This window comes from Podarcis bocagei, assembly GCF_964188305.1.
Source record: "Podarcis bocagei genome assembly, chromosome: 8".
In the NCBI taxonomy this organism is placed as follows: domain Eukaryota; kingdom Metazoa; phylum Chordata; class Lepidosauria; order Squamata; family Lacertidae; genus Podarcis; species Podarcis bocagei.
Genome location: NC_138133.1, coordinates 53,048,502 through 53,069,458, shown reverse-complemented (window position 1 = coordinate 53,069,458; position 20,957 = coordinate 53,048,502). Strand labels below are relative to the sequence as shown.

Sequence of the window (20,957 nt, the reverse complement as noted above, 5' to 3'; positions counted from 1 at the left end):
ACACAGGATACAAACCCAATTTTTCTCTTCAATAAAGAAATGATCTTGTGTGAACGTCCTCCAGCTATTCCAAAAACAACATTTTCAGCAGAAAATGAGATGGAATTAAAAGTGGAAGAATCTCTTATGATGCCTGCAGTTTTTCACACGGTAGCTTCACGGACACAGCTTGCTGTGGTAAGCAATTTCAGACCCTTTAACAATTGGGCTGTGTTAAAGCATTGAGCACTCAGTAAACTCTCTCAAATTGAAGCAAGCTGGACATGTTGCTGCTTTCATGGTACAAAGTTTTACTTTTGGTACTCTTCTGTTTCATTTTGTGGGGGTGGAATAGTATCTTTTGGATTTTGACATACTGGATTAATCCAGGAGTCTGTAAACAAGTTTTGAAATGTCCTCCGTTTGTAGGAGGTTAGAAGTAATGATAAAGAAGGCTGGTATGGTATGGCAGGGTGAACTGGTATGGAATAAGGAAGGGATTGTGGCATGAAACAGAAATGTGTGATCCTATAGACTGTTTTAAAGCTTTTTAGAATCTTGGTAAATGCCCAGAAAACAATGCATTTGCACCTACCTTTAGTAGTACCATTTTCTCTTGAGTATTTTTCAAAATTACATTTTCTTTGAACGGAAGACCACCAACATGTTTGCAATATAAGTGGTATTTCTGATGCAAATGCACTTTATGCTATTTATGGACGTGCAAATAGATATGTGTGTTGCATGAAAATTACATGGGTTTTCATAACTTTCTGTAAAATGCTTTGAGGCTTTTTTAAAAGTTGGCATATAAATCTTATGGAATAAATATGATTACAATTAGGTATTTTAGATGGTTTGTTAAGAACAGATTTCATTTTGCCTTGATTGGGTGGATAAATCTTTTGATACTGTGGGATCCAGTACATTCCAAAAGTGCATCAAAAAGTGGTCAGTCAGATGTTTCAAAGAAGCTGAACAAGTAGCATGTGATGGACAAGGGTGATTTGATAGCTCAGTTTCTGCAGAAGATTCCAGGTTAAATGTGTGGCATCTTCAGTTAAAAGATCACCTAGCAGGAGGTTGGGAAAACACTTTCTGAAATCCTGGGTAGCCTCTCCAAGTCAAAGTAACTACTGGGTTAGATGGACAAATAGTCTGGTGGAGTTTCCTATGCTCCTTCATAGCCATATCATGTTTCTCCCTAACAGCTAGTAATCAAAGTTATGCTACCTCTGAACAAAGCAATTTGTCCTGCCAACATTTATTTAACCCTAGCATTCATGATATTCTGTGACAATGAATTTCATAAACTTCATTTACTATAGGAAAATGTACTTCTTCTTGCTAGTTAGTCCTGAGCCTGCTGCTGGTCATCTTCATTCAGTGACCCTGAGCTCTTTGAAAAGAGGATAATTTATCATATTTAATGAAGTTAGTTGGTTTTATTTCCAAAAAAATTTTGCCACCAACATTAGGAAATAAATTTAGCAATCAACAACATGAAGTGAATGAAATTTCATTCGGAAAACAAATACAAAATAAATTACAGGTCAGTATATCTGACTAATACATCAACTGATGAATACATCAACATCGGTGGATCACCCCTCGGACAGAAGTGAATAGATTTTGACAGGTGCCTAAATACCAATGTAATAGGTGCTTATCTGATGTTCGCTGGAAGTGCATTCCAAGGGACAGGTGCTTACCCAGAACTAACATCATAGCAGGAGTCAAACTTAGTTTATTGACCCTCACCCAGCTCACTTCAGCAGCACCACACCTGATTCACATGCTATGGAAAAGTAGTACTGGGTGTTATTGATGTACTGATGAGGGCCAATCAGAGAGGATCTTGGCGTTTTACACAGTCTGGAAGTAGGTAGGAAGTGCTTATTGGCACCTAGCCAGGACTTGGGAATATCTAAAAAAGATGGAGCATAGGCTGGAGGAGATTTTTCTCTTGCTCTTGCTAGATGCTTTCTTGCATATTAACAAAACATGCAGTGCCTATGTGTTGGCTGGCTTTGGAAATTGCACAACATATCACCTTGTTAGTTAAAAAAGGCAGACGACGGATCTGCAGGGGGTGAGGCATTTGAGCCTGTGTTGTTCTGAGCCTTCCAGGACAACTACCCTCACTCAGATTCCTTTTGCAGGGCCTTCTACTGCACATCTTGTCTTTGCACCAATGAATCATTTCCCTCCTAAGGAATATCTAATAAATGCTTTTAGTGTTTCATATATCTTAACTTGAAAATGTCAGAGTTTTTTGCATCATGTTTTGCAACAAGTTGATATGTATGTCTGGAGCACTAACACGTTAACGTTTATGTTGTTTTTGTACAGGAAATGTATGAGATTGCCAAGAAACTTTGTTCCTTCTGTGAAGGCCTAGTCCATGACGAACATCTTCAGCACCAAGGCTGGGCTGCCATAATGGCAAATTTGGAAGATTGCACATATTCTTACCAAAAGCTGCTTTTCAAGTTTGAAAATGCATATTCAAGTTACCTGCAGTCCATAGATGATATTAAGCTGAAACTTACACAGTAGGTTTGCCATTAGACTCCTCAGTAAGAAGCTACCTCTGCATAGTCGCTTTACTGAAAACTAAGGTTTTATGGAGTTTTTTTTACATTTACAGTAAATTAAATTTAATCCAGTTCCAGTCTCTTTGCACTAATTGAAATAATAAATAGTGCTAATGGTATTATTTATAGAGGTTTAATTTTGGAGTTAAGGCTATAAACCCAAACTTAAATCTCACTGAATTCTTACTTTTGAGTAGATATGTACTGGGATTGCACTGTAAAAAAAAATGTAAGTTTTCCTAACCTTTTTTTCTTCAACACTCCAATGCAAGACCGTGACTGGCTCAAGGACACCCAGGGAGCTTCACAGTTAAGGAGTAGTCCAACACTTGAACCATCACACTACACTGGCTCATCTGAAACCGTTTGCTAAATAGTGTTGCACATGCATACGTAAAAGTTTTAGCTCTAGTAAAAAATAATCCTATTCAAGAATTTAGGAATTGAATCCATGGAGTACCCACAGGGTTGTATGTGCCAGCCCTGCCCCTTCCCTGCTGCCCTTTCTGAAAGGGGCTTGTAATCACATTCAGCAAACCCCAGTTACAGAGGGTTCTCAGTCACATGGGAGACTGTACCCACATTCAGCTGGAGGCAGTTACAGTTTCCCGTCAGACTTTCCTTCATAATGTTGGATGGTTGAGTGGAGAGAGCAGGGTCACTGCAACCCCTCCATGGATACAATTAATGAACATCCGAATAAGGCTCAAGTCATAGTCCAATTCAGAATAGGTTTGAATATTTAATTTTATAAGGAAGCATTTCTTAATTGGAAAAAGTTGAAGAGTTGAGTATTAAATTGTATTGAAGACACCTTTGAGAGCATATTTTTAAATTATGTTTGCCACTGTACCTCAGTTTCTTTGTACTTAATAGATTTGTGTGTGTGTTCTTTTCTCAAGCTTAGGGGCTGCTGTTTCGATAATGGCCAAGATCCCACTCTTGGAAAGCTTAACCAGACACAGTTACCGGGAATGTTTAGAACGACTAGATTCTTCTGCTGAACGTGGTGGGACAGAAAGTGAAGACACTGAGAATGAGAAGTCAGCTGAAGTGGCACTTTCTCCTGACATGCTTAAAATGAACAAACAATCGCTGTTAGCATCATTTTGCAAATCGGTAGAGCATGCAATCCCAGATGGCACACCCTCCGAAAAAGTGGATGAAAACAGCCAAGCCAGTCAAAATCCTTCTGTTCAGGACAGTGATGCTTCAGTGGAACTTAAGGAGACTGATCTGCCTTCTTTCAATGTCTCACTTTTAGACTGGATAAATGTTCAAGATAGACCTAATGATGTTGAATCCTTGGTCAGAAAATGTTTTGATTCCATGAGCAGAGTAAGTTAATGCCTCAAATAATGCCATTGGGTTCTCTTCTAATATTTTTGCATTCTGGCTTTCCAGCTTGCTACAAGTTTAAGCATTCTTCATAGGAATACAGTGAGATGTTCTTACCAGGAGTTATGAATCAGATTTTAATAATAGTTGTACAATCCTCTTTCTTACTCCTACATTGCTTGATGATCTTGCTGTGGTTTGTGGTTGTGGTTTGAGCGAGGTTCCCACTGTTCATGAATGATATTGTTTTCACTCTAACATGGTCACTCCCTGTGGGAATTGTAATGAACAAATATTCTTTTCCTTGTATCAGCAGCCAGTCATCTTCTGGGAGGCTAGGGGTGGCCACTTGCTGCTATTGTCATTGTTAGAAAATGGAAATGAGCCTTGGGTCCACTTCAGAATTGACTAAATTATCACAATATGCCCATGATGTTAACTCTGAAATATATTTTAAGACTCTTTTATGGGAAAAGAGGCTCTCCCATTGTTAGCATTTCTTTTTTAAAAAAGTAGCATGGGGTCAGAATAGAAACTTGTGGGATACCTTAGGCATTAAGCAAGTGTCCCCAGGACTACCTTCTGAAATCTTCCATCTAGGAAGGACTGGAGCCACTGCAAAATGGTCCCACTCCATCTAGCAGTCCATAAGCACTTTGTAAGTGATGGTATCTGAAACTTCTAAGAGGTCTGCGAGAACCAACAGGGATGGTACTCTCTCTATTTAGTTCCCAGCAAAGATCGTCCACCAAGGTGACCAGAGTAGTCTTCTTCCTGAAACCAGATTGAAATGGAATTGTTTCAGAGGGAGCCCACTTTACCTTGGACAAGTCCCAAATCTCTCATAATCTGCCCAATTTAGTTCAGATTCGTCTGAACAATGCACATACCTGATGGATACATGGTACATGGGCTTGAAAGCTTTAGAGGCCTGATTTAAGAAAAAAGACCAAAAGAAGCATATTTTGGAGACTTTTTTTGTTCAAATGAAACAAGCTGCAATCCTGTGCACACTTTCTTGGGAGTAAGCTCCACTGAGCATAGTGAGACTTGCTTCCAAGTAAACATGCATTTGGATTGTGTTGTTAATCAGAAGGTTTAAAGAACTAATATTAGAGATGACATTTTCATCTGCAGTTTAAAATCTTTCAAGCTTTTGGTTTCTAAAGTTACATATGTGAAATTATCTTTCCATGATCCATTGATAGTATTTTTTGCACAAAAAGTGGTTATTCATGTCAACTGCCTTTTTGTTTTTCAGCTCGATCCAAGGATTATTCAGCCCTTTTTGGCAGACTGTCGACAAACAATTGCCAAATTAGATAATCAGAACATGAAAGCCATTAAGGGACTTGAGGACAGGCTTTATGCATTGGACCAGATGATAGCTAGTTGTAGCAGACTGGTAAATGAACAAAAAGAACTTGCTCAGGTAATGACTCAGTTTTTATGTGAGTGGCAGGTGGATGATATTGTTTCCCAAGGCTACTGTATTTCCCCCCCCCCCCAATAATGTCACTATTTTTAAAGTATCACAATTTTATAATTTAGTATTAAGCCCTAGATTAGTGCAACCGAGGCTAGGAAATGTGCTGTATTTTATCAGAACATGCATTTGGAAGCTAGCCTTCTGATGGAAGACACAGCTGTCTTTTGAAAGGTGATGAAGAGGGGAGCAGAGCTGGCTGTGCCTTTAGGCAAACTGAGGTGGCTGCCTCAGGTGACAGAAGCCCCCAAGGCAGAGCCCCATAGCTGCCCTGCCACATCTGTGCTGATGCAGTGGTACCTCTGGATACACACATCTCAGGTTGCATATCCTTCAGGATGCGAATGTGGCAAACCCAGAAGTATTTTTCTGGGTTTCGCCACACGTGCATGCACAGAAGTGGTCCCTCCAGTTGTTGAAACCTTGGGATCCGACCAGAGCTCTGGAACGGATCCTGTCCGCAACTGGAGGTACCATTGTACTGGCTAAAATAACATGAGATCTTGTGAGTGTGCAAGATCTCACGTGATTCAGTGAGATCTCCCCCAAAATATGTGTCAGGGTCAGGGCTGGCAGAGAAGCGGCAGTGAGAGAAGCTAGGCAGGTAAAGGTACTTCTTGTTTCATCTTAAGCAGCAAAATGGGTCTCAACATCTCGGGTGGAGGCAGAGTAACTCCAGGCACTCATGAATGAGACAGATTTTGTAGGCCAGTTCCAGGTTTTATTCAGGCCTGCTTGGGGACCAAACCAGCTCTAGTCACATGAGAGAGAAACCGGGGTGGGGATGGGTTACACTCTTGATTTTGTTAGATCTCTTGATGGCCTTTGATACCACCAGATCACCACTGTGGGTTTAGGAGTAGGGAGTGCTTCTTTGCAGAAGGTAGCATTGGGTGATGCCTTTCAGTCCCCTGGGAGTTCCATGGTATAAGGGGCCAGTGGGATCAAATGTCATTAGGAAGTATTGAAGCACAGCTCTATTTCTCGGTAACATCTGAATCAAGAGGTGCTGTGGAAGTCCTGAAACAGTTCATGGATTGAGGAACAGCAAACTGAAATGAAACACCAGCAAAGATAGAGGCCCTGTGTGTGAGTGGATACTGGATATGAAAACTGGTCCGTTGCCTCTTCTGGATGGGGTTGCACTCCCTCTGAATGAACAGGTGCATAACGTGGGGGGTTGATCCTTGATCCAGCATTGCCAGTGGAAGCACAAGCATCTAGAAATGCCTTTTACCAGTTTCAGCTGATAACACCAGCTGCAGCCATTTCTGGACAAGGGTAGTTTGGTGACAGTGGTACACACAATGGTACTATTAGATCGATAGTCCACTTTAAATGGGTCTGTCCTTCAATTTCATCTAGAGTTGCTGCTAGTATAAAAAGGCTGTTGCATGGTAGCTTTTCGAGGCAACGTATAAAGCTTCTGTTGAAAGTATTGCTCTGGCTGCCAATTTGCTGCTGAGCTACGTTCAAGTTCTTATTACTGGTGTAAAAAGCCTTTACAGTTCTGGACAAGGGTATATGAGAAGTCACCTCTTCCTCCTGTATCCTAGTCACTGAGATTTGTGGATAAAGATCTGTTGATGGTGCCATGTGCCCCTGCTGTAAAGCATGCTGTGGCGCCAGTTCTCTGCATTTCTCTTTCTTGGAAGTGAAGCAGGCTCCAGCACTGTTGCCATTATTTATTTTGTTTATTTCGTGTCCTTCACCCTAAGTTCCCAGGGCAGGTTACAATATTATAGCACAATTGGGATTCGAGTTTCTCACTCCCATAACCCCCACCTTTGTTGCTCCTGTAGCAACTGTAATTAATTGCTTGCTTTAAGCTACCTGATTTTACTCTTTGATAAACATTTCTCTGTCACAGTGACCCTGAGCCACATAGGTTTATTGTGAGAGGAGGGTGTGTTGAAGCTGCTGCCTCAAAGCAGGGAGAACGATTGGCTGTGAACTGGATTGGATCCTGTTTGTGGAACTGGGATCCATTAATAAATGCTGGCAATATTATTTTAATTTTCCACATAGCTGTGTGTGTTGTGCATGACATAGAGTGAAAATAAAAATAAGTTCTTGATTTTATAAATAAATTCATCCATTAGATTTTCATCAATATGGTCAGTAGGTGGCAATGCATAATAAGGCTACTTCCGCTCAACTCCTAAATCAAATGTAAAGCTGAAGAGATGTTTGTGCTACTTACTTTCATTTTGTTACTTTCATTTGGTTGTGTTTATTTCAATAATGCATATATCACATCTTTTATCTGAAAATGCCTTTCAGGTGGCATACATAAAAATTAAATGCAATATTGAAATAAACTTAAAAGTTGTGAAACAAAAATATAGGAAAATTGAGAGGAATAAACTACAGTGGTGCCTCACAAGACGAAATTAATTCGTTCTGCGAGTTTTTTCGTCTTGCGAATTTTTCGTCTTGCGAAGCACGGTTTCCCTGGGTATTAACGGTTTTAAGAAAAAGGAAACAAACTTGCAAGACGTTTTCGTCCTGCGAAGCAACTCAAAAAACGAAAAACTTTCGTCTTGCGAGGCATTCGTCTTGCGAGGTACCACTGTATTCAGCCAGTTAAAAGTACAGCAATTTAAAATCCCTGGGCAAATAAAAAGGTTGAAGCCTGTCACTAGAAAGAATACAGTGTTGATTGTTTGCTTTTCTTTGAAATCTTTGTATTATGAATATAAAGAGCTATATTTTATTCAAAATCCAGCCATTTTTATATGTAGAATACAATGCCTTTTCCCATATTTATGTAGAGACATCTGAAGTTCTGAAGGAGTCAAACGATCAGCTGGTTATGTGCTAGCAATCCTGCCATTGACAGCTGTGTCCACAGCTGACACACTCTTGTGTGTAGCTTTCAACAGCCACTATTTGTGTTAATTGAAATCACTATGTGGGACATAATTCTTGAAGACAAATATTCAGCTTCACCTCATAAATATAAAATGATTTCATATGTAGTTCCACATGTTTACTAGCTGTCCAATGTATTTTTTCAGTGGCGACTCCCACTTGATGGTGCAATGTTTTCCTTAAACATTTCATTACTGCCCACTTCACTACCTTTTGGCACTAAAAGAAGACAATAATATTTTCCTTAGTTTTTAATGGACAGTCTTATTCTTGTTGCTTTTATTGCTTTGTGGTTTAAAATTTTTATTGTTGGCTACCTTTGAAGCTAACCATGGATCATTATTATTTTTTAAAAAGCTACTTCATGTAAATAAGATGCAGAATTTTTGTAGTTTGCAATTTCATTATATAGCTGTGTCCACAGTCCTGTACATGCTTACCTGGGACTACCATTGAACTCAGTGGGGCTTATTTCTGAGTAGGCATAAGATTGCCCTGTAGCAGAAGTAAAAACATAATTGAAACTCTTTTAGTAATAATTCACTAAAATGGAGCAAGGTCCTTGAAACAGTAGGAAAAATATGTTTTAAAATTAGCAGTTTGCGTGACAAAACAGTATGGCTTGTTAGTCTTGTTGACCGATGTTCTATTTTAATGTCATGCAGTTATATAAGTAGGTTTTAACAAATGAGGTTTTTTACTCTAGGCCAGTAATTAAGTTATGGTTTGCAGAAGATGTGCCCATTTTGCATGGAGTACTAAATGATCTGAATAGTGTTCTTGTCCTTGGTTTGTGTATATGAAGCTGGCGCAGAACATTTGACAAGATAAATAAATAAATATGTATTAATTTCCATTTTTATACCACCCATCATCATTTCAGTGTCACAGCATGGGTTACAAATGAAACATCAAGCTCATAGAAATAGACAATTGTAGAGTTGGAAGGGATCCCAAGGGTCATCTAGTTCAAACCCCTGCAATGCAGGAATCTCAACAAAAGCAACCATGACTGATGGCCATCCAACCTCTGCTGAAAAACCTCCAAGGAAAGAGAGTCCACCACTTTCCGAGGGGATCTGTTCCACTGTCAAACAGCTTTTACCAGCAGAAAGTTTAGTCGGAATCTCCTTTTTTGTAACTTGAAGCCGTTGTTCGAGTCCTACTTTGTCTGTTGAATTGTGTTTCTTTATAAAATGCACAATATCTTGTTTTAAATGTGACAGCTCAAATAACTAACACTGTTTAGCTTGGTTTTGGTATATGCATGGATCTGGGCTATCAGGGAGCATTCAGATGTATTATAATTAAGTGATGTGCTGTGAAGACCACGCATAATAATAATAATAATAATATATTATTTATATCCTACCCATCTGGCTGGGTTTCCCCAGCCACTCTGGGCGGCTTCCAACAAAATATTAAAATACAATAGTCTATTAAACATTAAAAGCTTCCCTAAACAGGGCTGCCTTCAGATGTCTTATAAAAGGCAGTGTTTTTGTCCTGCTTTTGTTTTCATATCTTGCTATAACAATGAATTTTAAATCTGTTTTCTTATAGGGATTTTTGGCTAATCAGAAGAGAGCAGAGAACTTGAAAGATCCTTCTGTATTACCTGATTTGTGCTTGAGTCATGCAAATCAATTGATGATTATGTTAACTAACCACCGGAAACTTTTAGATATTAAACAGAAATGTACTACTGCCAAACAAGAACTTGCAAATAATCTACAAGTCCGGCTGAAGTAAGTGATGCTGCTGCAGTGCTATATGCTCCTCAACCATGTTTTGTTTTGTTTTGTTTTTTTGTCACCAGCCTGTCATGCATGCAACGCTTCTAAAATTATGTTTTTATGCAGGGATGGGAAGCCTCCACTTCGTAATGGTCAGTAACTAAATGGCCTGCTATGTCAAGCATAAAGATCTGTTATCACCAATCTAAGTACTAGGTGCTAAGATTGGAGATATCTGTAAAGTTCGCTCATCTCTTTTTGGGTGGGGGCTTGCTTTTAGTCTTGTGCAAGAAATATATTTAGTTCATATCTGACAGTCAAACCTGAATTTAGATTTAATTTTGTTAATGTGACTTATTGGGACAGTTCTGGGATCTTGAACTTGGTACGCGATGCCTAAATCAACTGTATGAGAATCTCGTGTTTTGTTTTTGTATTTTTACCATGCCATTGAAGCTTGACCAATATGCCGTATAAGCAAATATAGGTAGATTTGTAGAGATGGTTTTTGGCATTCTGTATTATATTCTGGTTTTTGGCAGAAAATGAACAGAGAACTTCTCTTTTGTTTACAAATGAGCAAACTGATACAATTCTGGAAACAGAGGTTCTGGTAGAAGCATCTGGTGGAGAAATTTTATTGCTCTTAACAATTCAGTATGCTACAGTGAAACTTTGCATTCCATAGGTGGTGCTGCTTTGTAATGCTTCATGCTGACCAGGATGGAGAGAAACTTCAAGCGTTGCTTCGTCTCGTAACAGAGCTGCTAGAAAGAGTGAAGATTGTAGAAAAGCTTAGTAATGTCCCTCAGATGTACTGCTTGGCTGTTGTTGAAGTTGTAAGGAGAAAGATGTTTGTAAAACACTACAGGGAGGTAAGCAACTTGAGTACAGGACCTAGATCTCAGATTGAAGACTAGAGGAGGGAACATGACTGTGTATGTATGTTTAATATAAATATATATTTTTTCTTATAGTGGGCTGCTGCTTTAATAAAAGATGGGAAACATCTTTATGATGCAGAAAAGGCCAAAAGGGAATCTTTTGGAAAGTTATTTAGTAAGTATTTTTTCTCTCTCTCACTCTCATTCTTAAACCTGTAACATTGATACACACACCACTTTTATCTCTGAATAATAATTAGGTCATACATTGTGGCTACCATGTAAAGACTATTTTAAATTGCAGCATTTTGTGACTGTTTCCTTATGTTGAACTAGTTGTGTGCAGATAAAAACTAGATCATTTCATGCTTTTGAAAACTACCACCATCCCTTCTCTTTCCTTTCTTCCCTTTGCTTTATTGCCCTAGGCCAGGTGTGAGGAACCTGTGGGCCTCCATCTGTGGCTGAACTACAGCTTGCATCACTTTTGGTCATGTTTGCTGGGGCAGATGGAAATTGTAGTTCAGCAACACCTGGAGGGCCAAAGATTCTTCACAGCTGCCCTTGGACCTTCTCTCCCACCCCTCACCTGAATTATACAATGAAATAACCTTTTATGTAAAAGTTGAAAAAAGGAGATCTATAGGTATACATGGAAAAAATAAAAGGAAATTGTCCCTGTTAAATTTGCACAAATAACTTGCAATGTAGTTCTATATTGTTCCTCTTAATAGTGTCCTGAGAAAGAACTGTTAGGAAATGCATTGGGCTCATTCCCCCCTCCCCCAAAAAATCCTCCCCCATTGTTGTTTGTTTTGTTGTGTGTACACACACACATAGAGACATACACATACATATACACATATGTGAATAAATGAAATAATATTTATTTCTCTGAACAGGGAAATCTTTTCTAAGAAATCGTTTGTTCAGGGGACTTGATGCCTGGCCCCCATCCTTTTGTGTGAGTATACCATACTTTTTATTTTTAATGAAGACTTTTGGCTTTTCCCAAACACTTTGAGGAATTAGTATAATTTGAATTTAGAAGGAAGTGTGTAGCTACTTTTTGTATTAACTGGCTTGTGAAGAAGGGGGTATTTAGATTCTTGGTGGCATAGAATGATTACTCTGCCTCTTGATTTAATATTATACTTTCCCTAGAATAATTGCTCTGGTAGCATAGATTAGTTATCTTTCATCAAGTGTAACCATTTCTGTGTATATTTTCATTTAAAAGTGTAGACAAATATTTCAGGCTTATAAATAGTCTCTACCCTGTCTGAGGCACAGAAGAAGCAACCAGGTTGGGAAGCTTCTCAAACCTTGAATACTATTTTCTTAGAAATATCTGCTCATTTGTTTAACAAATTTATTTGTGGGCAAGCTACTTTTGTAGATTTGTTTACAAGCCTCAGATGTTCCTACTTTCAGCTGCAGCTGTTTTAGTGATTAGGAGACGTTCAAGCTCCCTGCACAGTCTTTCAACTGATAAATGGAAATTAAAATATATCTCAATGGTCTTTATTTACGGGCTTAAAAAATATCTCAGTTGTCCAATCTATTTTGCTATTTATCGTGTTCTCATTGATTTGTTTTACATACAGACCCGAAAACCTCGCAGGTTTGATGGTGAACTTCCTGATATCTCATTATCCGATCTGCAATTTTTGCAGTCCTTTTGTCCTTCAGAAGTCCAACCATTACTCAGGTAAAATGAGTTCCTAAGCATGTGGGCAAGCAGAAAATAGATTGGGATCTACTGCTAGATCTCTGGGCAATTTGTAGTAGATTGGCAGTGGTTCCCATAACAATAAACTAGTAAAATTGTAGTAAGGTGGCTCAGAGAAAAAAATAATATCTGCCATAGCTAGCCTTGCTTTATAGTATTCATTTATTTCCTTTGGCCAGGTATTTGTATGGTTTGGTGACCTAGTTTTAGAGGCTATGTATTAGAATCCCTGATCTTTAGCAGTTAGGGTTCAAACTGAACACTTTTGTGGCAGCAGGACTTTTCATGATAGCACAGGATTGCCCTCCTTTGAATAACTGGTAAGACAGAGACAGTTGTGAACTTTTAAACATCTTTAAAATGTCTTTTGGGACTCTTGGCTCTTGATTTTTATGTATATTTTTGTTTTGTGCATGGTTTGGTTTTATCTGTGATAATACAGTTGTGTTTTGTCATTTTTAACTTAGAGTTTGGAAATTTTGTTGAATATTGTGTTGTTTTATGTAAATCATAGAATCATAGAACTGTAGAATTGGAAGGGATCACGAGGGTCATCTAGTCCAAACCCCTTGCAATGTTTGCCCAACGTGGGACTCACCCAACCCCATGACCGCTAAACTACTTAAAGATTTTGAATATGCTAAGTGGTATATTTTTATATATAAATATTCTTAAATGCAGTTAACACTTGTAATCTGTTAATATCTGTTTAATGTAATCTGTGTTAATTACTCTGTATTTTTAAGGGTTCCTATACTTTGTGATTTCGAACCTCTCCACCAGCATGTACTTGCTCTACATAATCTGGTCAAAGCAGCACAAAGTTTGGATGAAATGTCACAGACCATTACAGATCTGCTGAATGAACAAAAGGTACCATTGTATTATATGTGTGACTTTTATATATGGGTAAATTGTTGAATGCCAATCCTAAACACAATTACTTAGAAATTAACTAAGTTGTGAAGTGAATCGGTGAGGAATATTTCTGAGAAATGTATTTTGTGAACAAGAACAAAAAAAAGTTGCTTCTCAGTTTCCCGGCCTTTCCTGAGAGCACCCAACTTTCAGTAAATTTTTCTTGTGGAGTGTCTCTACAAGAAGGCAAACTGCCTGCAGTTGGCAGCTTATTGCCCATACTTTATATAATATCGCAGTCAACTGCCCTAAAATTTTTGATTGAGAAACTAGGAGGGTTTGATCCTTTAAATCTTGGCATTTTGCCAAACAACAGACCTTTTTAAATGCTTTCCTATTTTTTGTAAAGTTAACACAACTTATTGGACATACTGGAACAGTCAGCTAAAAGTTGCTTTCCCTAACCTCCAAAGATATTTTGTGGTGCTTAAGTGTTGGGTTTCTGAAGTACCTAGGACCTCTTATTCACAACATTTATTTGAAGTAACATACTTAATCACAAAACGTTTCAGGTTTAAACATAGTTAAGTGTCAGTTATGTATTTCTGAAAGCATCTGTTGCAAATCCGTGAGCTTGTCACCTCATCAGGGGTCCGTCCTTTGATTGTTTATTACACCACCCTTCTTGGAAAGGTAACATATGGAGAGACTTAAATCAAGGAGAAAATTTGTAAAATATTTATCTTGGTGTTCTTTTTCAGTGCATTGTTATAGGGGCTGCTTCTGTTCATATTTCTGATTCTCAGGAGATTTTTTCTTGGGAATTTACTATTGATATTAACTGGGAAGCATTTTGCTACAAGCCTAAATTAGGCTTGCATGGCTAATATTGGAAATATTTTTCTTTAAAATACTAATTGAATGGAAAGAAAATGTGATAATGAAGCAGAATCCACTTCTTAGTTATAGTGTGCTTTTTCTGAACTCAGTTTTTGCACCTTGTTTTGTCAACACAGCATAAAGCCTGAATAAACAATTAATTTAAGGAGATACAGCTTGAAAGAAACTAAGGTAGAAATTAGAGCGTGATCATGGCTAGATTCCATTCATATCTTTGTGTTATGTGATTCACTTATTAAATAAAATTGTACTTCTATAAATGCATGTAAACGGGCAAATCCCGGTAATTCAGAGTAATGTAATTTACCATCTGACAAGTGTTTCAGGACCTGTATCATACACTAATTATGACCAGTTTACTACATAATGTTCTAGCACAGGAGTGGGCAACGTTTTTTAATGTTGTGGGTTGCATGTTGGTAGTCGATGGAGCCAGAGACAAAAATGTTCTCAATTAACTGATTCAGAATAAAGGCTGCCCTGCCACAAATAGCATTATGGCTACCTCAGATTAGAATTCCTAGTCTTCTACAAGTCTACTCAGAAGTAAACCCCACTGGTTTTGATGTTAGTTCTCAATACATATAAAAACATTTATTTTTAGTACAACAAGCATATAGTTTCCAGGCCCTTTTTAGAAAGGAAGTAAAAATAGTTCCCATTTTACTTCGGCATACTATGCACACACATCCACGCAGAAATAGAGCATAAGCATACCAATTTATTTTTGGACAGTTTGGAAGGGGGGTTATTTTCTCCAAAGTATGCAAGCAGGAAAAAAGTTGTTTAGAAATTCCTTTATGTTTTATCAGATAAAATACTGTCCGTTTCAAATATTCTGAAACGATATAAAAGTGGAGAGGGGGGGAGAAAAATTAAGCTAGGAACAGTAAGGATGAAACAGAATGAAAGGAACTCTGATGGGATGCAAGAATGAGGCAGCTTCAGAAGATGCATCAAATGAGATTTGCTGGTGTGCCCTGGATTAACCATGGTTTTACTTTCTGCTACCTATAGCTGCCAGTAAGATGTCATAAGGTTTTATGAATTCCTGCTTCTCTAATGTGAAATCCTGCCACATGTATGGAGCCCGCTCGAGGCCTATCTTAGGAATTGTTTATGTTTATGGAACGATAGTATTTTAACTCTGGCCTGTGTTTTATACTTCTAGGCTTCCAACAGTCAAGCCTCACCACAGTCTGTCACTACACCAAGGATGGAAAGTACAACAATTGCTACCTCTCCTAGAACTCCTCCACCACTCAGTCTTCATGGTCCTTTGTGCCCTCCTGTGTGCCCCCCAGGTCCTTTAGAAGAATTGTCTCCAGACAGTATTGATGCTCATACATTTGATTTTGAAACGATTGCCCATCCAAGCATTGAACAAGCCCTTAAGCAAGGGTCATTAGACTTGGACTCACTGGCAGAAAGTCCAGAATCTGATTTTATGTCAGCGGTTAATGAGTTCATAATAGAAGAAAACCTAACGTCACCGAATGTGATAAGTGATCCTCAAAGTCCAGAAATGATGGTGGAGTCTCTCTATTCCTCAGTCATCAATGCAATTGACAGCAGGCGGATGCAAGATACAAATATATGTGCAAAAGCGGAAGCTTTAGAAAATTCTGCTTTAAATGTTTATATGGAAAAATGTAGAGATGTTGCCGAGGAATCTCGGTTAAATTTAATAAACATAAAAGAAGACCTTTGTCATTTTAGAACATTTGTAGAAAAAGAACAATGTGACCTTTCCAGTTCTTTAAAATGTACTTCAATAGAAATAAAGAATATTATAGAAAAAGTAAAATTTTCTCTTGAAAAAACGCTAAAAGATAAACACCAGAAAGAGCTGCAATTGGTAAAAACTGAATATGAAAGCAAAATGAATACTTTAGTTGAAGATGGTGAAGAGAACAAAAAAAAGATCACAAAATTAAAAGGTGACTTAAAAGGTCTTGAAGATGTTTTGCATGATAAAGATAATGAATTTGCAATAGTAAAGAATGAAAAGGAAGCAGTTGTGTTTTTACAAAATGAAAAGGAGCAAAAATTGCTTGAATTGGAAAGTCAAATGAAGAATCAGAGTTGTGAAATTAAAGAACTAAGAGAGTCACGTGAAAGGGTGATGGAGAGTTTGAAAAAACTTCATACTGAAAACGATGAAAAAATGCAGCTTCTGAGAGCAGAACTTCAGACTTTGGAGCAAGATCACTTAAAGGAACTGGAATCCAATCTACAGGAAAGACATACACAAGAATTTGATGAACTAATGGCTAAACACAATGATTGCTTAGAGGAGTTGAAAAAGGAGAATAAACTCCGACTTGAACAAATGCAAGAAACTCATGCTGCAAATGTCCATGAGAAAGAACAACAGATTGAGGAATTAAAGGTCAAGGTTTCTGAACTGTCTGACTTAAGATGCAAATTAGAGGTTGAACTTGCACTGAAAGAGGCAGAAACAGATGAAATGAAAATACTTTTAGAAGAAAACAAAACTCAACAGCAAGATAATCTAAAAAGTCTTATTGACAAGGAAACTGAAATGTTAAGAAAACAGATTGATAATTTGAACCATGTAATACAAATTAATAATGATGAATATCAGGTGGGTCTAGCAGAGCTAAGAACTTTAATGACAATTGAGAAAGATCAGTGCATTTCAGAATTAATTGATAGGCATGAAGAAGAAACAAATTTGCTTAGAACTGAATTAAGTAAAGTAACTTCTTTGCACCAACAAGCTCTTGAAGCAGAAAAAAGATTGGAAGAACAAATAACAGAGTTGCAAGGTAAGCTAGAATTGGAAGTCAGTGCCCTAGAAAAGCAAAAAGAAGAAAATTTGGTATTGTGTGAACAGCAAAAGAAATATGAAGCCACTATCAGTAAGTTTGCAGAAGAAAAAGAGCTACTATTAACTAACCATGAACAGGACAGGAAACTGCTTGTTCAAAAGCTCAACTGTGAAAAAGATGATGCAGTCCGAAATGCCCTTAAAGAATTTGAATTGCAAAGGGAAGCTGTTGAAAAAGAACTTTTGGGGAAAATCCAGCAACTAGAGATGCAAGTTAATCAGAGGTACTGTATGAATTAAGTTGCCCTCTAATGTATGAAATAAAATAAACCAACAGTGCTTAATATAATTTGTAGTCAGTTGAGTAAGTGCAATCTCAAACTATAGAAGGTTTTCTCTATTCTTGGATTAATGGTTCCTGCTCTTGCTCAGACGCATCTTGTCTCCTTAGATGTGTTTATCCTTTCCCCTCGCTCAAACCAATCCCTAATTCCATCATTATATGACTTATGCTCAGGAGCACGTAGTTCTTTTTCTATTGAACTTCTGTATTCAAGCTAGTAAGTATACATTGCAATTGCAAAAATGCTGAGCTTTTCTGCTTCTTTTTAGATAGTTCAAGCTCCTGAGTTGAGGACTTCATTCAAACCTCCTTAATACGGCTTTTCACATCATCCTGTTGGGTGTAGATCTTTTCTTTTTTATCTTCCAATGGATAGGTGGACCTAAATCAATCAATCACCCCATGAAATTGGAGTCCCTATGTTAAACACAAGCTGTGTGTAAGAAAGAATTTAAAAATTACCTTTCCCCTAGGGTGAAAAGTTGTTGGATAAGAGAAGCACCTTCACACAATCTTGCAGCATTACTTAAGCACAATGTGCATTATTTTAAAACTGTCACATCTAAATTCAAAATTCTTTTTGATTGATAGGGCAGAATCCCTCATTTTTCTAGTAAAGGAATTCTCCACATAGTGAAAGGGAACCTTTGGATCCAGCTCATAATGTTTATTGATCATGAAGGGGAGTTTGCACTGAATGCCAGATGGAAGTGATACATCTGTCCAAGCTGAGCAGACTGAATTCCTTAAGTGAATGATGGAAGAATATTTCTGTTTTTAAACATCAGTCATTGACAGCATAAAGTGATATTCATAACAATGTTTCTGGCTGCGCACAAATAGCTTTAAGAGTCACTGAGTTTTATCATTTGAGATTCTGGCTTTTTAAAATTTGATTTTAATGGAAAAGCAGCATGGGGGAGTTTTTAAAAATCAGTCTGGCAGTTTACCAAGGACAAAATACTACACAAAAGTGCTCTTAAAATATAACTATAGGGCTGCTTAAAAACCGTGGCACTTGTTTTTGTTCCTATTCACAGGACTCATTTATTCCCCAGATATCTTTTAGGAATTAGGTTTTTAAAAAAAGATTTTGAAGCTGCCCCATCCAAGAGTGAAATTGAACTTTTGATTGATGGATGGAATTTGAACACTCCACATAGGCCTGGTTCTCCCTCTCCACCCCTCTTGTTACCCATAAAAGGAGATCAAAAACTTCTGGTTTAAATTTAAACAGTATCTTCAGAACTCTTAAGAACTGTAATTTGTTTTAAACTTTGGTTAATGAAAATAAGCAAAGGTTAAACTGTGGCTTCTCAAGCTGTCATTTAAACAAACTACCTTTATTTGAGTTTGGATGTCACAGGGAACCACTGTTATTTTTGTTAGGGAGAGGAGAGTGTAGAAGCCCAAGCCTCAATACAGTCCATTTTTCAGCAACAAGCTGTGGTTTCTCGTTACTTCTAACAGAGCCATACAGTGAACTGTTCCTGAAGGGTTGCCATGTTAGTCAGATGGCAGACTCTGGTTCATGAAAACGAATACAACAGCAATATTAATAGTCTTTAAAGTGGCACAAAAATACGTTTGTTTACCTAAGCACAGTTCTAAGTACTGACCAGTGTTAAAATTGGAACATAAGATTCTAAGAACGTTCGTAGTGTGCATAATTTGCATTCAAGGAACGCAGTAACAGACTTTTTCCAGAAAATACTTCAGGCTTCATTTCCTACCCTTTGAAGCATATAGTTGCAAAATAATAGTGGTAACTGATTCAACTTTTCTATAAGTAAAGTGATTAGTGGAGCAGCTGATATTTTATTTCTGGGAGGCCTGAAGTGACTTCACGAAGATCACTGGAGACTACAATGTCACAACCAAAATAAAACCCAGATATTTGAAAAACTTAAGATGCTGAAAATCTGGCAAATGTATTCACTTCTACAGTTCAGAAGTAGCCTGAACTAAAATTATGTTCTAAACAGGTTCTTTGTACATATGACCTATGTTCTTTTCCTCAAATGAAATATCATGGGCCATCTTCAAATGTGATGTGATATAGAGCTAAGTATTTATACTTGTTATAATTATTAATTTTCAGTAGCGAAGATAAGTTGTTAAAAATCATGCAGTCTAATGATGTCCTATATTTATTTTATGGCTGTTACACCATTTATGATAGTCAATTTATATAAATTAGACATTTATGCTCATGCATTGAATACATGCAGTGCTCATGCCTGAAGGGGCATTCCTCAGGAAATAAGAAAGCGCTATGTACAATTGCTTACCTGCAACTGAAAGAGCTCTTCTGTTGTTCGCTTCATTAGATAGCATATAGAAGAGCAATTACATATATGTCTGTAAGTGGTAATCAGGCTTGTTAATGTTGATCACCTAGGGAGTGGGGATGTTGAGGGTCTAAATCCAGGCATGCTGATCTTCCAACAAGTGATCACTAGTAGCATGGTGATTATGTGGGGTGGCGGCAGTGGAAGAAGGAGAAGAAGAAACAGAAGTGTATGCATAGGTGTGTGATTTTTCCAACCAAGTTTCTCTGGACAGAAAAATTTGCTTGCAATGAATAAAAACATGAGCTACAAATCCAAGAAGCTGTTTTGGCTCATACAAGGGGCTTCTACTGGCTTAGTGGAAAACTCAACTGTGTTTTTTTTAAAACAGATGACCCATACAACCAAATGCAATACCACTGACTGCTTTTCAATGTTTTATTAATGGGGGAATAGAGAGAAGGGCTTTGGAGGAAAATATTAATGAGTGAACATGTTCACATGCGATCAGGCTATTCCTCAGACTGCAAGCCGTGTGTGGCTTTATAGGTTAAGTCAGCATTGTTGTTTTTTTAGTGGAGCTAGGGAAACTAGTTTAAACCAAAGAAATCTATTCTGCTCAATGGTCTTGGTGATCTATTTTGGAATAGTCAAGGTCCTCCAAGTAGTCTTCAGTTGCAGCCACATGTACACCACCTTGTAGTTTACACACTGGATGATATTAGAGCTTGAATTACCCAGTCTTTGTCCACCAAAGAGTCCCACCACTCACAACAGTAGTGATGTGGGGTGGTTATTTTTCCATGGCAAAAAATGCCTGTTTTGTAAGTTGTTTATTAACAATGAATTGATGCCAATTGAAAATAAATATTAGACAAGCTTGGCAGTTTCATTTTTTAGCTTTGTTTATGAAATACCAAAAAACAACAACCCACATCCACCAATGCAAAATTAGATCATATATCTTTGTTTTTTAAAATGCAGATTGCCCTAATTTTCATAGAAAAATCTTACAATTCAGTGGTATCTGGACAACCCACAAAATTGTGCAGCAGCCTCAGGTACTTTGTACCACAGATGTCACAGGCTGTTAAGTAAGTGGCAGATCTTAGAGCACTCCAAAGCTACAAAATGTGCCATAAGGA

General features: G+C 37.7%; 1 protein-coding gene across 2 annotated transcripts in view; it reads left to right on the top strand.

Moving 5' to 3' along the window:
- Positions 1 to 20,957, top strand: part of RB1CC1 (RB1 inducible coiled-coil 1) — a 47,961-nt gene that overhangs the window by 10,048 nt on the left and 16,956 nt on the right. For both annotated transcript variants that reach the window (XM_081204334.1, XM_081204335.1), the window contains exons 5-15: positions 7 to 177; positions 2,332 to 2,534; positions 3,479 to 3,914; positions 5,176 to 5,346; positions 9,838 to 10,022; positions 10,699 to 10,885; positions 10,988 to 11,069; positions 11,797 to 11,858; positions 12,502 to 12,605; positions 13,373 to 13,499; positions 15,556 to 17,462. In XM_081204334.1, the coding sequence (XP_081060460.1) occupies positions 7 to 177; positions 2,332 to 2,534; positions 3,479 to 3,914; positions 5,176 to 5,346; positions 9,838 to 10,022; positions 10,699 to 10,885; positions 10,988 to 11,069; positions 11,797 to 11,858; positions 12,502 to 12,605; positions 13,373 to 13,499; positions 15,556 to 17,462 (3,635 nt within the window). The remainder of the gene's footprint in view (positions 1 to 6; positions 178 to 2,331; positions 2,535 to 3,478; positions 3,915 to 5,175; positions 5,347 to 9,837; positions 10,023 to 10,698; positions 10,886 to 10,987; positions 11,070 to 11,796; positions 11,859 to 12,501; positions 12,606 to 13,372; positions 13,500 to 15,555; positions 17,463 to 20,957) is intronic.